The sequence below is a fragment of the Macrobrachium rosenbergii genome, chromosome 40 (assembly GCF_040412425.1).
Source record: "Macrobrachium rosenbergii isolate ZJJX-2024 chromosome 40, ASM4041242v1, whole genome shotgun sequence".
NCBI lineage: Eukaryota > Metazoa > Arthropoda > Malacostraca > Decapoda > Palaemonidae > Macrobrachium > Macrobrachium rosenbergii.
In genome coordinates, this window is record NC_089780.1 from 16,184,019 (window position 1) to 16,198,985 (window position 14,967).

The 14,967-nt window shown below is 35.0% G+C and overlaps 1 protein-coding gene across 1 annotated transcript; it reads left to right on the plus strand.

Moving 5' to 3' along the window:
• The first annotated feature begins 3,944 nt into the window (after window positions 1-3,944).
• Window positions 3,945-12,028, plus strand: LOC136826174 (uncharacterized). Its single transcript, XM_067083222.1, has 5 exons — window positions 3,945-4,017; window positions 9,300-9,429; window positions 9,983-10,161; window positions 11,163-11,260; window positions 11,789-12,028. The coding sequence occupies exons 2-5, from the start codon at window positions 9,306-9,308 to the stop codon at window positions 11,991-11,993; spliced, it is 606 nt and encodes a 201-aa protein (XP_066939323.1). The 5' UTR covers window positions 3,945-4,017; window positions 9,300-9,305; the 3' UTR covers window positions 11,994-12,028.
• The last annotated feature ends 2,939 nt before the right edge of the window (window positions 12,029-14,967 follow it).

Genomic DNA, 14,967 nt, shown 5'->3' on the forward strand with positions numbered 1-14,967 from the left:
GAGACACTAGAGGCTTACTTTGAACTGTAGGAGACAAGTAGCAGCTTCGTATGAAAATTTTGTAATCAGAAGCTAAGTACACTATTTTGTTAATATTTTAGAACTTTACTAAAGGTTTAAAATTGTTTTGCGACGTCGCAATTTTTTTTTTCATATTTCTTCCTATGTCATCTAAATGGCCCAGTAAACATAATTTTAGTTTTTTCTATCTATAAAAGCTTTCAAAACATTCATTTTTGTTAGTTTATAATAATTTTCAGCATGTATTTCGCTTCAAATTTGCATTTTATCATCTTTGTGGCCGTGAACATATAGGGAATGTTATGGCTGTTTTGAAAAGTACCAGCCATAAAATAGTCAGTAGACCTTCAATTCTGATATATTGGTCAGCCAGTTCAATATCTTGAAACATCTGAGAAGTACAAGACAATGAGTCCTAATTGGGTCAAGCGAGTACAAAATAGAAATCGTTATCCTAATCGTACGCACCCACATTTAATTCATCTATTGTCCAAGATAATGCACTCAGCCAAAACACCTCTATACTCGTATATGTTATTGGGAATTTACCTGGGTTCACACTATCATTGCTAATTCTCTAAGCCTTGTTGTTTTTTATTTGGTTACTAAAAACTTCGACGTAAGTGACGCTTTCCGAGTACTAATTGGGGTCTTTACCTCCAGGGGGGGGGACCTGGGCACGTGTCCCCGCATGAAAAATAATGACAAACTAATATTATTGAAGATTTACATAATAATATGGAAAATGGAAAAATACCTTTTACAGCAATAATAAAATTGAGAAAAAATTATAACAACCTTAATGATTTTATTTATATATATATATAATCATTATATATATATATATATATTATCATTGATATATATATATATATATATATATATATATATATATATATATTATATATATATATTACCTCGATATATATATATATATATATTTATATATTATACATTAAGATAATATATATAATATATACTGTATATATACTGTATATATAAAACACTAGCGGATCTGAAAAATTTCATGGAGGGGCACCAATTTTCATATTATACACACATATATATATATGTATATGAAAATTGGTGGCCCCTCCATGAAATTCTTCTGGATCCGCTAGTGTTATATATATATATATATATATATATATATATATATATATATATATATATATATGTATATATATATATATATATGTATATATATTAAAAATAATTATCTTTGTTATAGCTATGTATTTATTTTGCTATTTATATATACAATATATATATATATATATATATATATATATATATATATATATATATATATATATATAGATTATAGATTTATATATATATATATATATATGTATGTATATATATATACATACACACATACATACTGTACAGGTACATATAAGTAAAATAAATATGTAGCTATAATAATGATAATTGTCTACTCGCCCCTGTCTCATATACATAGTAAACCACAGAGCTGTTTGTAACATAACCAGTGTGGAACCAGGAACAAGAACCATTAGAGATGAGAGGTTCACCAGGGTGACTTCCTCATTTACAAAGAATCCACCAATGACCAAGTGATTTGATATACGGGAATTATACCCAAACAAGTGAGAATGGTGGATGATACATGTATATGAAATTGGGTTGTATCTCTGAAGCTTTATATAGTCTGCACTGTTTCCACTTGTGTACTTAAACTAAAGTAAGCTATTTGTTGATTAAACAGGTAAGTGCAAAGGTGCACACTATCCACCACTGCCAAAATGATATGGAATTTGGGAATTATTCCCAAACAGTAAGACTGGAGATGATACAAGCACACGAAATTGGGTTGTGTCTATGAACCTTTATCTGCATTGTTTTCACACTGAAGTAAGCTATTTGTTGATTAAATAGTTAAGTGCAAAGTTGTATCTTATCAACATCATCAGAATTCTCAACTGGATTTGATACTCAAGTTGAGCAGAGAGATAGCATTTATTCAGTGTGTATTAAAAATTGTTTTTTGACTTGTCTTTGGTCGACGTCATTCCTTTTTGAAAGCACACGCATAGAAACAATCTTTTCTGAAGCTCACCTTAGGCAGAATAAATATTCATCTAGGGGTGCACATCTTTAAGTCGTGGATAATATAACCTACTTTATTAGATACTGGCCAAATTGGACTTACATTACATAACAGCATAAATAGATTACGCTTAACTTAGATGTACAATACGGAAAACACGAGAAATTACACTAATGCCCAGTTTATCACTGGAAAAATATCCCACTGAACATCCTTGTGAGGAAAGTTTATAGGAGGAATACTTCAGGCCCTTGCTACTGAATGGAACATTTCAGATTTATGCGATGTAATTTTGTTAAGTTTATTGGGAGATAATTTACTGTTCTTGAGCTTAAAATGGAACGACCGTCTTGTTATAAGTGGTATTAAAGTTGTTCTTTCCTTTTCTTTCTTCCTTTGGTGTATTTGCTGACAGAATTGGCTCTAGTATTTGCTTCACACAGAATTCAGGTTTTACTTATATTGAAGATATCATACCATAAACAGGACTTTTGTTCATAAAGGGTTACACTACTATAAAAAGATCAATACACAGATAAAATCAGGGAAATTAATCGTAGTGGGAGACTTTGAATGTAAAACAACAAAAACTACTGAAGATATTACAGAAAAAAAACACCCACACACACGCAAATAGGTTGAAAATTTACAAGTCCATCAACAAAAGGATTTAAATTTCGAAGTCTCAGTTCGGTTAGAGTCTTCTCTGTATATCAACAAGGATCGACGCCCTCTGTGATATTGTAATCCATATTAAGTTTTGAATCGGTCCCAGAACGCGTGACTAACACAGAGCAGTAGTTGGTGCATCCCAGTGTTGCCACTTTTTGCATGACGGAACCCTAATCAGTATTACGACTGCTCCATGTAAGCTGTTTTAGTGTTAATTTTGACTAAATCATTAAATTTTTCGTTACCAAATGAAAGAAGACTGAATTTTGAAGCCAGCTGTTTCACTTCGGTGACCAAAAAGGGTTAATGTTATAACTGCAATAATAAATGAAGATATATAAGTTACGGAATTCAGTTTGTGGTGTTTCTATTTCATGTCTTTGAAAACCAGATACTTTTATCATTTTGACAGAGTTCTGTGATGGTTCCAAGCACAGTCATTCTAAAGGGCCACGCTGGAAGGCAAAGAGAATATTCATGCAAAATCTATCTATTTAACATAATTTAGATCTATGTAAGGCGCATTTATATATATATATATATATACAGTATATCTAAATCATAAATTATGTATAATATATATAATTTATGATTTAGATTTATATATATATATATATATATATATATATATATATATATATATACATATATATATATCTAAAATGTGTTAGATAGATAGATATATACAGTACCGTATATCTAAATCATAAATTATATATACTGTATTATACACACACACACACACACATATATATATATATATATATATATATATATATATATATATATATATATATATATATAATATATTTACAGACATATAAATGTATATACATATGTATATGTTATATATATGTAAATATATATAAATATGTATATATATAAATTATATGTGTGTGTGTTTGTGTATGAAACTGTTTATGTCAACCTCGGTCATTGTATGAACCTATTTATCACATTATTCCAGCGCAGACTCCACAGCTATTTCTAAGGAGAGAGAGAGAGAGAGAGAGAGAGAGAGAGAGAGAGAGAGAGAGAGAGAGAGAGAGAGAGAGAGACCGAAGGTTAAACAAATGCAAAAACTTATAAAAATACGTACATCCGTTACGCGGACATGCGGTGTGAATCAACACCACAGCTTTACCTCTGAGATTGACACTGACCAACCAGTTGACTGCTGGCATCCGCAAAGCGAGGGACAGATAGGCTATACAGGTTAAGGATTACCTTACTTTGATCTACGACATAAGGTGAGATATTCCACAGCCTAATAATTACATAAGTCATCATATGATTTTATATATATATATATAATATATATATATATGTGTATGCATATATGAAATTACATATAGGCCTATACTAATATATATCTATATTTATATAAAACTTAAGCATATCTTAGTTTTACCAGACCACTGAGCTGATTAACAGCTCTCCTGGGAATGGCCAAAAGATTAGACATATAAATACATACATACATACATATATATATATATATATATATATATATATATATATATATATATATATATATATATATATATATATATATATATATATATGTTCTTTCAATAAAGCTGGTATGATATTAATCCACGTTTTGGAAATGCAACGTACCCAAATAAAGGTATTCCTAAGATAAGCATCCACAAAAATTAGTTGGGATATGTTCGTGGATGTAGCAGTGAGAAAATTAGTAGATTGTATATTCAATATTTTATTTAATTAATCTTTATTTGAGTAAAGTGAAAGATAAAATAGATGTCATTTTAGGTTGAAGTGGAAGGGGAGAAAATGCACTTGTTAAGCCATGTCAGAACAAGCGATTTTGTAAGAAGTAAATGAAAAGATGATAAAAAAGCGAATGAAAGATGGGCTTGGGTTAAACACAAGAATGTTGAATGCGTATGTGAAGAGTAGCAGAGTCATCAAGGGGGGACTCTAGTTTTAGAATGGTGAGTCCAGGGAACAAAAACAATTAATGGCGGGATAAAGAAATAAGAAATTCAGTAAAGGCAAAACTGAAATTATAATTATAAATGCTGCTGAGGATATGAGGTGGTGAATTAAATGGCTGAAGAACTGAAAGCCCCAGATATTTGATTTTTTGAAATTTACGCTGCCAAGTCAAGCACTGGGGCACTTTCGGCCATTCAGTGCTTAAGACTGTGAAAAGAGGGCGGGAGTTAGGGTGGTTGAACAGCAAGATAAAGAGATCCAGAAATTAAATGAGATAAAATACAGGGACCGAAAGGCTGAACTGGAAGAAAACCCCACAGTTGCACCAGGAAGGGAAAGTTAGAGGTGCTGGGCAGCAAGACTGAAGAAAGGAAACTGGCTACAAGGTGGATGCAGCTGGGGCCGGAGATCACTGCAAACACCCTTTAGTAATGCCTACAGTGCACCAGTTGAGGTGTACTGACAGAACAGCACTACTACTCTTTTTATATGGGGAAAGCCACAAAGAATTGTTGAGGCTATCAATGAGGCCTAGCGGTATGGTGGCTGACAATACACAGAGGTGAGGAAAGTGTGACAGAAATGACCCAGACCTTAGACATTACCCAAGACAGAAGCTGACCATCAGGTTAAAGGAAGTTAAGCTGCTCCATATCCAAAAATCCTGTCCTCTCACTTGACTGCTGAACTTCTACCTAACCATCCACACGTGGCAAGTAAGAAACAAGGTGGAGAGAGGGCACAAAATAAAGAAATGCAAAGGGCGAACAAGTAATTGAAAGGGAATAGAGAAGTGGGAAATGAAAATTGGGAAAACAGGATATGTATAGCTGATTTAACACATCCAAATATTGAAGATAGTTAGTAGAAGTGTTGGCTTTGTTGTAATGTCACTATTAACTAATAATGAAGAAAAACGTATTAACTGCGGCACAGTTATTTCATTATTTACTAAAGGGCCTGTCCCTGACTTTGTACCACAAGGTCAAATAGATAGAAGTTGTTCATTTCGACAATACTGCTAATTTGAAACTATAACTTGAAAAGAAACATTAACACATTAAAATTTAAGTATCTTTATGACGACTTCATCATTTCAGTTTGCACAACGAACCGGTAAAACAATAAAATTTCAAACTCTTAAACATCGTGATTTTATATTGCACTAAGAACCCTGCCCCCTGGCGGCAACTGATGAAATTAGGCAGTAGGTGGTCTGCCCTAATATGATGTCGAAAAATTAAAAACAAAAAGGGGGAAACATCTTCACCCTGACCTTACTGTTTCAGTATGCACTAAGAACCCTGAACCTCGGTTAGGAACTTATAAACACTTACATCCTGAACATTTTCATACTGACATTACCATTTCATTATGCATACTAAATACAACTGCCTGGGTTCATACGCTGGGTACACGATGTTAATATTAAAGGTAAAAACAGTAAGTTTACAATCCTGAATCTGGGTTTGCACTCCCAGGAACAAGTGGGACCATTACTCGAGAAACATGCTATGCGCCAATCTATTTTTTCAATCAGTAAGTCGCTCTTGAAAATCCACTTCTTTCAAGTCGAAACAGTATCGTTATTTATGATTCCATGACATTATTTCTTTCCAATTAACGGTGATTCTATGCATATTAGGCCCACGTAACAATTTTTGAAAAAAAGGTTTATTAGTTTTGGAGATATTTGAAAAATATGCAGGTAGGTCTTTATTTTACTTTCCTTCTCCTCCAGTTCCCATTTTATGCATTACAATTTTTATTTCGCTCTAAGTCCAACTAATTTTTTTTTTTTTCTGTAGTTTTCAAAAATTTTCCCCCAAAAATATTGTCACTTACTGTACACTTAATAAACACCACTAAACATTAATAAAGACAGCACGGAGCATCTTAATAATAATTTTAACAAACCTGTGAATAATGAGTAAGAAAGCAGATGATGGTGATCAATGCAAAAAAATACAAAAAATTAATATCGTCACATACATTTAACAAAATTAATAAATAGGGAGCGTGTTAACTATAACCCTTACAAACCTGTGAATAATGGTAAATGATGAATATAATGGTGATTAATGTAACAAATTGTAAAAATAAAAACATTTCTACATAAATTAATATTCACACCTAGTTAATAAACATCAATACACATGAAGTAACCTTGAAGTGGCTCATGTAAATAATAATCCTAACAAACGTGAATAATGAATAATGATGAGGATAATGGTAATTAATGCATAAAAAATAATCATTTATGGATGAAACAGTATGCAAAAGAGATGGATAATGGCAAAACAGTTTTACTCACCAAAACTGGTATAGTTCTTGTCATGTTTGTAATTTTTGTAGCCAACTGACCCTGCTTGAATCCACAGTCAGGCTGGAGAGGGTCTTCACCAAGGCGTTGGGGGGTGGGAGGGGGGGACAGCAATGTTGAAAAGACTACGCCAAGCTGACGGGAGAAGGTGGAGAACGTGGAAACATGGAATAAACTAGGAGACATTGTAGGCCTACGAGTTCATGGCCGGCTTGGAATTTTCCTGGTTTTGGGATTCGTACCCCTCAGGTCAATTGCTGTTCCTCCTTCAGACAGCTTTTCCATAGCAGCGTGGGTCATCATGGCGATTATTGCTTGAATGGAAACGGAAGAGAGATTTGCAGATTGTTATTATTTTCCTTGCCCTTGACGGTAAAGTTATTCAATGACCACTTTTTTCTTCGACCTTAGATAGTTGCCTCTTGAAGGGTTCCCTACAACTATTTCTTTGGAGGTCAGCTGTCTGCCAATATGCCCACAAGATCACATTAATACTCTCATATCCCACTTTGGAAACAACACTCTTCTTGCTGGTGCATGGTTGACGGACCTTCTTGGCTGAACCAGTTTTCATAGTACCAGTCTTCTTTACAAATCTAGCTTAACATTAGCAGGCAACGTTCTGGTCTATTAACACAAAAGTGTTAATAGACCTTCCTTATTCCTGAATTACCGGGTGCTCAGCTTATCAATAAAACGTTCCACAGGTTGGGAACCACTATGGTGGAGGCACTGGTACTAGTTTCAAAATGGATGGAGAAGGCACACTTGCCCGTAGGAATTGGGTTGCTAGATGCATAATGTCACTGCATCAACATCACTGTTACAGGAATGCACCCAACCGTCATCTGTTGTATCACTGTCACTATAATCTTATACTAATGATGATGTCCTTTTTTCCCCCGCTTCCCTGTTACACTAGGCCTAGCCTACTTGCCTTCCCTCTACCCTTCCCATTCCCCTTCTCTTTAATATCACTGCTTTCCTCTTTACTCTCACCTATTATTGTCATGGAAATGCACAATAATAACAATAACATCATCAACAAGATCTATTACCGGAAAAGGTTCATAATCATCACACACTCGCCATCATCTGAACACGAAATGTCAGGTTGTCAGTCACCCCGAATAACTTAGCTTTGTTGTCAAAACACTGAGGCCTGGAGCTGTTTTCCTTTTTCCCACACTATCGGGCGATGGCTCGTCACATCGAACACTTTTTAAAAAGCTTTGTTGTCTAAACTCGTTATAGCGGTAAAACCATCGCTCGTTGATTAATAGAACCGTGATAAATAGCGATAAAAATGTTTGTTTACGGAACATCTCGAGTATTCAAGGGATACGGAATGTTACTGGGGCTGATTGGCTTTCAAAGTTTCAAGTGAAGAGACAAAAGCGCTAGTTGTGGTAGTAGTAGTAGTAGTAGTAGTGATTTGCCTCTGAGACGGCCCCCTTGCTCGTTCTACTCCTCCTCTGAATGTGATTATTTATGTTTATTGTCTTTGATTGGCTGGTCCGTCGCTCGGTCTATAAGCATTATTATCGATGATATGAATCCCATATGACGGCTCACCAGAAACCCGGTGTGTTGATTGCCTGGCCTGCAGTATGGCGCATGATTCTTGGTGAAATCAAATCCCCATATTGTTTCTCTAGAAGCATGGTTATGCAGTCATTAGGCGAAAAGCGCTTGGCATTCAAAGCAATTTCTGACCATAATGGACGCAACCCACGTCATTGTTTTCCCGAATGTTTTAGGAAGGGGGTCCTTCCTGTTCTAACCTGAATTTTGTTGGAAGTACAACTCTACACCGTCACAATGTTAAATCTGTTAAACGGAGAGTTCATCTATTACGTAAGGGTTAGTCACCAGTCTGGTTTTTATTGTTCATTATTTTCACCTTTTCACTTAGGCCTAGGTTAAGCTAGGCAGCGCGAGGATTTAACATGAATTTTATTTGCATTCTCCACGATAAACAAACAACTGCAATTCTTTGTATGGTTATAAGTAAGTAAAATCATCTGTACGTATAATTAACCTTCTCTCATTGTTCTTAATATCCATACGATGCCTTACAGCAGAGTAAAGCTAACCTAGCAAGCTTCCGGAGATCAGAACATCAATAATATTATTTCCGTGAAACACAACCATAAGAAAAAAAAGTGAGAATGATATTCACATTTTAAAAAAAACTTGTGGTCAGAGCCAGATACTTCTTAAATTCTTATCTTCCATACATTTCAGGTTACGATGAGGAAGATCACGCTTTTATCAGCGGTTATGCTTATAACTGCCTGTTTGTGGAGTTCGTTCACAGATGCTTCCAGGCAGAGGAGGTTCGGGTATTTAAACACTGGCCCACCTATTTCTCTTGGTAAGGAACGTGCTATTCCCATATTCAAACCATTAAACATTAACTTTCATCAGGTTCAGCCGAAACTCAAATAGTTAATCAAATAAATAGATAGGTCTAATTTCTATTGAATAATCAATGTTTTCACTTTGGTGTCACACATTAGTTTTTATAATTTTAATCGCTAGCTATTAAACATTCAAATTTCAAGAGGAATTACGTAAGGTAAACATTAGTGCTTTCCCCAGCTTTTGAATTAAAGCTCAGCAGAGTCTTCAGTGTGTAAACACAACATACAAGGCCATAAGTTACACACTCACAAACAACACACACACACACACAGCAGTTATCTTGCTTCTAGCTTTTAGTTTAACCAAACACAAAAACAATAAAACATTCAGTGGCGCTGTTTCATTGATAAAGACCGTCATTAATTATCAAATTTTTGCCTCCTTTACGCTTGTTTCTAACCTTTTCTATTCCTCATAAAGTGTCAATCCCCTGCCATATCACTAGACCGACCTCAGTCCTTCCCCCGTCATAGCACATAAACCCACTTCTCTTTTGTTAACAGGCTTACTTTACTTCGTCCCCATATCTCTGGCCGTTCCCTCTATATCTCACATGTTCGGGAGGTCCCTCAGTCTTCAGGAATTGATTGACGAAGATGATGAGATGGCAGAGGCACTCTACTGGGACCCTGCATACGAAGTTACGTTACGAAAACTCTCCGTATATTTCGCGCATTTGGAGGTACGTTCAATAGACCCATGTAAGAGCCAAGGACTATCAGGTAACTGCATCTTACACTGACAATGTCTTTGAAATAAAAATAAACCATTATTATATTAATAATTATAATCATAATAATAATGGGACTACTATGATTAACTATATGTAGTGAAGCACCTTATTTTCTGTATAATGCGACGCCCCTTAGTAGAATAAATGAGATGGTGGTGAAAATGAATGCACTGAGCAGAATGTGCATTTAAAAACAAAATGACAATAACTAATTGGCCATTGAAAGGACCAATCAACCAAATGAATGAATGAATAAATAAAACGAGGGAAGTATCCGTAATCCTTCCATCAAGCAAAGGATAAAAAAAGAAGACTCAAGGAGGCCATAGTCCAGTCGCTACGGTACAGCCAGAGATTGGAGCACCCAGGGGAAGACGACTTAACTTGTTTCTCAAGCTTGCCTACGTTCCACTATAACGTTCTCCCATCTATCTGACAAAATAATTGCACGTCAGATATATATATATATATATATATATATATATATATATATATATATATATATATATATATATATATAATCACCATACCTTAAAATACGCTTGTGATACGAAAACCAAATAAGCATAGCTTTTATCGGGAATCCATCACTTAGACCGATTACTATGAGTGCAAGGTGAACGTTGAAATTCTGCTTAAATAGATGATGTCCAATGCATCGAGATCATTCAGCCCCGCACATTTAATCTTCCGACAAAAACTGATTTTCAAAACCGAAAAAGGATGACCTTACCGATTAGTGAAACAAGATTTCAACCCAAAGTTTCTTTATGAACAAAATTTATATCATTTGTGAACACCAGGCTAGTACCACACCTTCAAAAGCACATTGTAGCCTAATGATTTTAAGATTATTCCCTTTAAGGTATGTGGTGTCAGAACCGAGTTGCTTCCGCAGAAGATAATTAAAACAATATAACTGGTAATTCGAATGATTCTTCACCCTGCAGCTCTTCTCCATGGGGTGTCAAGAAAGGCTCATATGTGAACTGGCTGCAGAACCAGAGACCTTTTCACCAATTCCAGAGATTTTCTTGAAGGAACTCAGGTATGAAATTGCACCCTTTCACTCCTTGCTTTCGTCACTTGTATTATGCCTGCTAATTTAATGCTGCCACGTCTCCCTTTCTTACCAGTAGAAGAAGGGTGAGCTAGACATTATGCCAGGCTGACCTACTCTTTGTTCTTGATTGGTGCAACCCTCTAAAAAATGTTCATGCATTGGTTATTTAATGCTTGAATGGCTATAAAACTGTTCGAGATTAAGAGCTTTCCTTATATTCAGATTTCAACATGTTATTCGTGAGTAAATGACGATTGCGAATTATACATTAATTAACTGATATTAGTTTTTTTAAATTTTCAACTTTTACATATGACAGATATACAAATTTGCCACCAATTTATTACTCTTGGTAAAGACATGGCAAGCAACTCATCAAAGCCCTTTTCAGTCAATAATTATGCACTCTATTGAGAGAGAGAGAGAGAGAGAGAGAGAGAGAGAGAGAGAGAGAGAGTATTCTTAGTACTTGTCCATAAAAGTGAAATGAAAAAAGATTGCTTGTTTTCGCAGACCACTGCACGGGCCCGTCACACGCTCTCCGGATTCCCTGATGTGGCGTTACATGGTGGCGATGAGAGAGGGTTTCACGGCTCCCATTGAGGCCTGCGGGAGGTCATACCCAAAATGCCCACTGCCAGCGAAGAAGATTCTCAACATGCCAGTGCTCAAAGTGTGGCAGTTCCTCGCTTCCAAGTTCAATGTGCGGTTGATGTGAAGACAGCTATATTTAACACGATCTAAAATATTGAACTGAAGTCCTTTCTTACTTTGTGGAACATTAAAATTAATGATAAATATGTGAAAATGAGGTTAAATGATAAAACTAGAAAATTCTAACATACGAATCCTGAAGCCTAAGACAGTTTTTTCCAACATAAACTTAATTTACTGAAAACTTACATAATCCCTTAAAAAGCAGATCGATCATCAGTCCATGATTTCAAGATCTATTAAAGGAAGAAGTTTACAAGTTCTGAATGCAAGCAACAATTTCTATTATTGCATTAAAGAGTTCCCTCCTAGAGTGACCGCCAAGGGTTTTCGGGGGTCGTTATCTAGGACTAATATTTCTTGGGGATCATGAGCTTTATGATATTTACAGTCTTTTGTTGATGTTTATACGGTAATCCCCATTGGGCTTTTACTAAACACGCCGCAAAGGTGGATACATACGGGGTTAAAACCCTTGGGGGTCACTAAGTAAAGATCCAAAATATTCAGTAGATATGTCTGTTAACTAGAACGCCAATCAAGACAGTGATCTGTAACACACAGGGAGGGCTACACCAGTCTCCTTAAGCTCCTGTGGCTGAGACACCAGAAAAACTTATAAAAGAAGCCATGAAAACCTATCAAATATCGAAAGCATCTAAATTCTGATGCAAACCACATTCACTTTCTGCTAACATATATGGATGCAGGTTGCTTAGATGGTTTAAATTAAGGGGACTGGCGTGGGCCTCATTAATTTGACCAACCAGCAGGACACAAGAAGGTTCCCACTAACCTTTTAGCAATGTACAATAGAACATGGCCAACTGGAATCTTCTTTGCAATCACAGGATAACAAAACAACCCCCATTCAGCTGCATTCATACAATACAACCTATAGATACTGTACTAGTCTCTACGAGAGAAGCATTAAAATATCAGAACTAGCAGGGAACAGGACAAACGGTACTTTCAGCTCTTTTCACAGAAGTTGAAGGTTCCCGTCTCATTTTCTTTCTCTCTGGAGTCACAACCGTTTTCTGTGACATGGAAGACTTCCTACTGCAGAAGAGGTCCACAGTCACAGAAGTGAAGTTATGAACAGGTGGTGAGCACTTTTACCACAGTAGCAAAGCCATCTTAACACACAGCAATAAATCACAAAACTCTGCCTTTGAGGACAGGTCTGCGCTGTTGCCAAAAATTCCACTTTATGTAATATTCAACATAATTAATAGCTAAATTCTGTCAGAACATAGAGTATTATTAACACTAGAGTAAATTCTGTTGCTGAATACACCAAAAAAGGAGGCAGAAAAAGTCAAATATTTAGACCACGTGCAAAGATGGTCATTCCATTGTAAACTCAAGAGAAGTAACAGATTTTCTAATAAACTTAACAAAGTCACATGGAATATATTAAAAATGTTCCCTTCACCAACAAAGGACTGAAATACTTCTCACTGAAACTTTTTTTTTTTCTATTAACAGGGCTATTCAGTTAGAGATTCTTACAGTGATAAACTGGGTATCAGTGTAATTTCTCGTTATTTTTTTTATATTGTGCATCACTGTTAAGTCTTGTTAGATATTCTGTTAATAACGTGTGTTTTATTCATTACACTCATTCTTTTTAGTTAATGTTTTGCACTCCTTATTGAATATTTGTTATGTCTTAGGTAAGGTTTGGCAAACGACTGAAGAAATTTGTGTGCTATTTACAAATGGATGGCCGTGAACTTTCTAAAACTACTGCCATACATCAACAGGTGTTACCTACACCTGTCAAAATCACTGCAAATTACCGTGGTACACAGATGTTCACTCCTTTTTTTTCTGTAATTTTCGGCATACAGTTTCACATTTCAGAAACCTACCAATTAGCAGAGACGTTGGAAGCTTAATAAAAGATTATCGATTTTAGAAGAAATTCTCGTCGACCCAAAATAATAACTTTTAATAGGCATTGAATATATGGTATGCCTTTGTATAACTTCAGTAGGTGATGAGATACAATTTAGTACTTAACTATTTAATCAACAAATAGTTTAGCACTGACATTATTGTACGCATGTGCATAAGTGGAATGCGATAAAAGTTTCATACATATAACCCAATTTCAAATACATGAATAATTCACTAGTTTCATAGTTTGAGGATAATTATCTGATTATTTTGGCAGTGGCAGATAACTTGTTTATGAGGGAGTCACTCTGCTGAACCTCCCATCTCAGCTGGTTGAAATTTCTGGTTCCTTACAGCTCTTTCTACAAAAACCTGTGACTTAATATCTTTTTAAGATAGTTGTTGAGCCAATGTAAATACCTTTGTTATCGTTGTGTATTTAGTTTTTGTTACACACACATCTATATTTGCATATACGATTATGTTATATATTTGTGTATGTGTATATATATACACTGTATATACACACATACATACTTATATATTATATATGATAATATTTACATATACAATATTCCCTAACCTATCCTATTTGTACACACACATACATACAATACAATAAATATATATATATATATATATATATATATATATATATATATATATATATATATATATATATATATATATATATATATACCATTTCAGATAATGAGTTGACCCAATTTTTTTAATCAGCGCCTTTATATGTAACCAAGATTTTTAGCTTTTGTGCCTTTCAAATATTTTTTTCCCTTGTATAGTAGACCATTTAATAGTCGCCCCCCCCCCCCAACCTCCACACTTATCCCACTCTCTCCCAACCGGTTCTACTCCACAGCACCTGAATAAGTGTTCTGCTGTTCCCTCCTCTTCCTTGCATAAAGGTCACGAAGGTCGTCCTCATATTTTCCCTTAAAATTAGCTTTCATATTTACCATATTTTAGCCTTTCTTTCGTTATTAGTACTGTATAGTTCTTTCCAAGCTCATTGAAAAGCTATCTCTTACCTCTCCCTTCTATAACTCCAACTT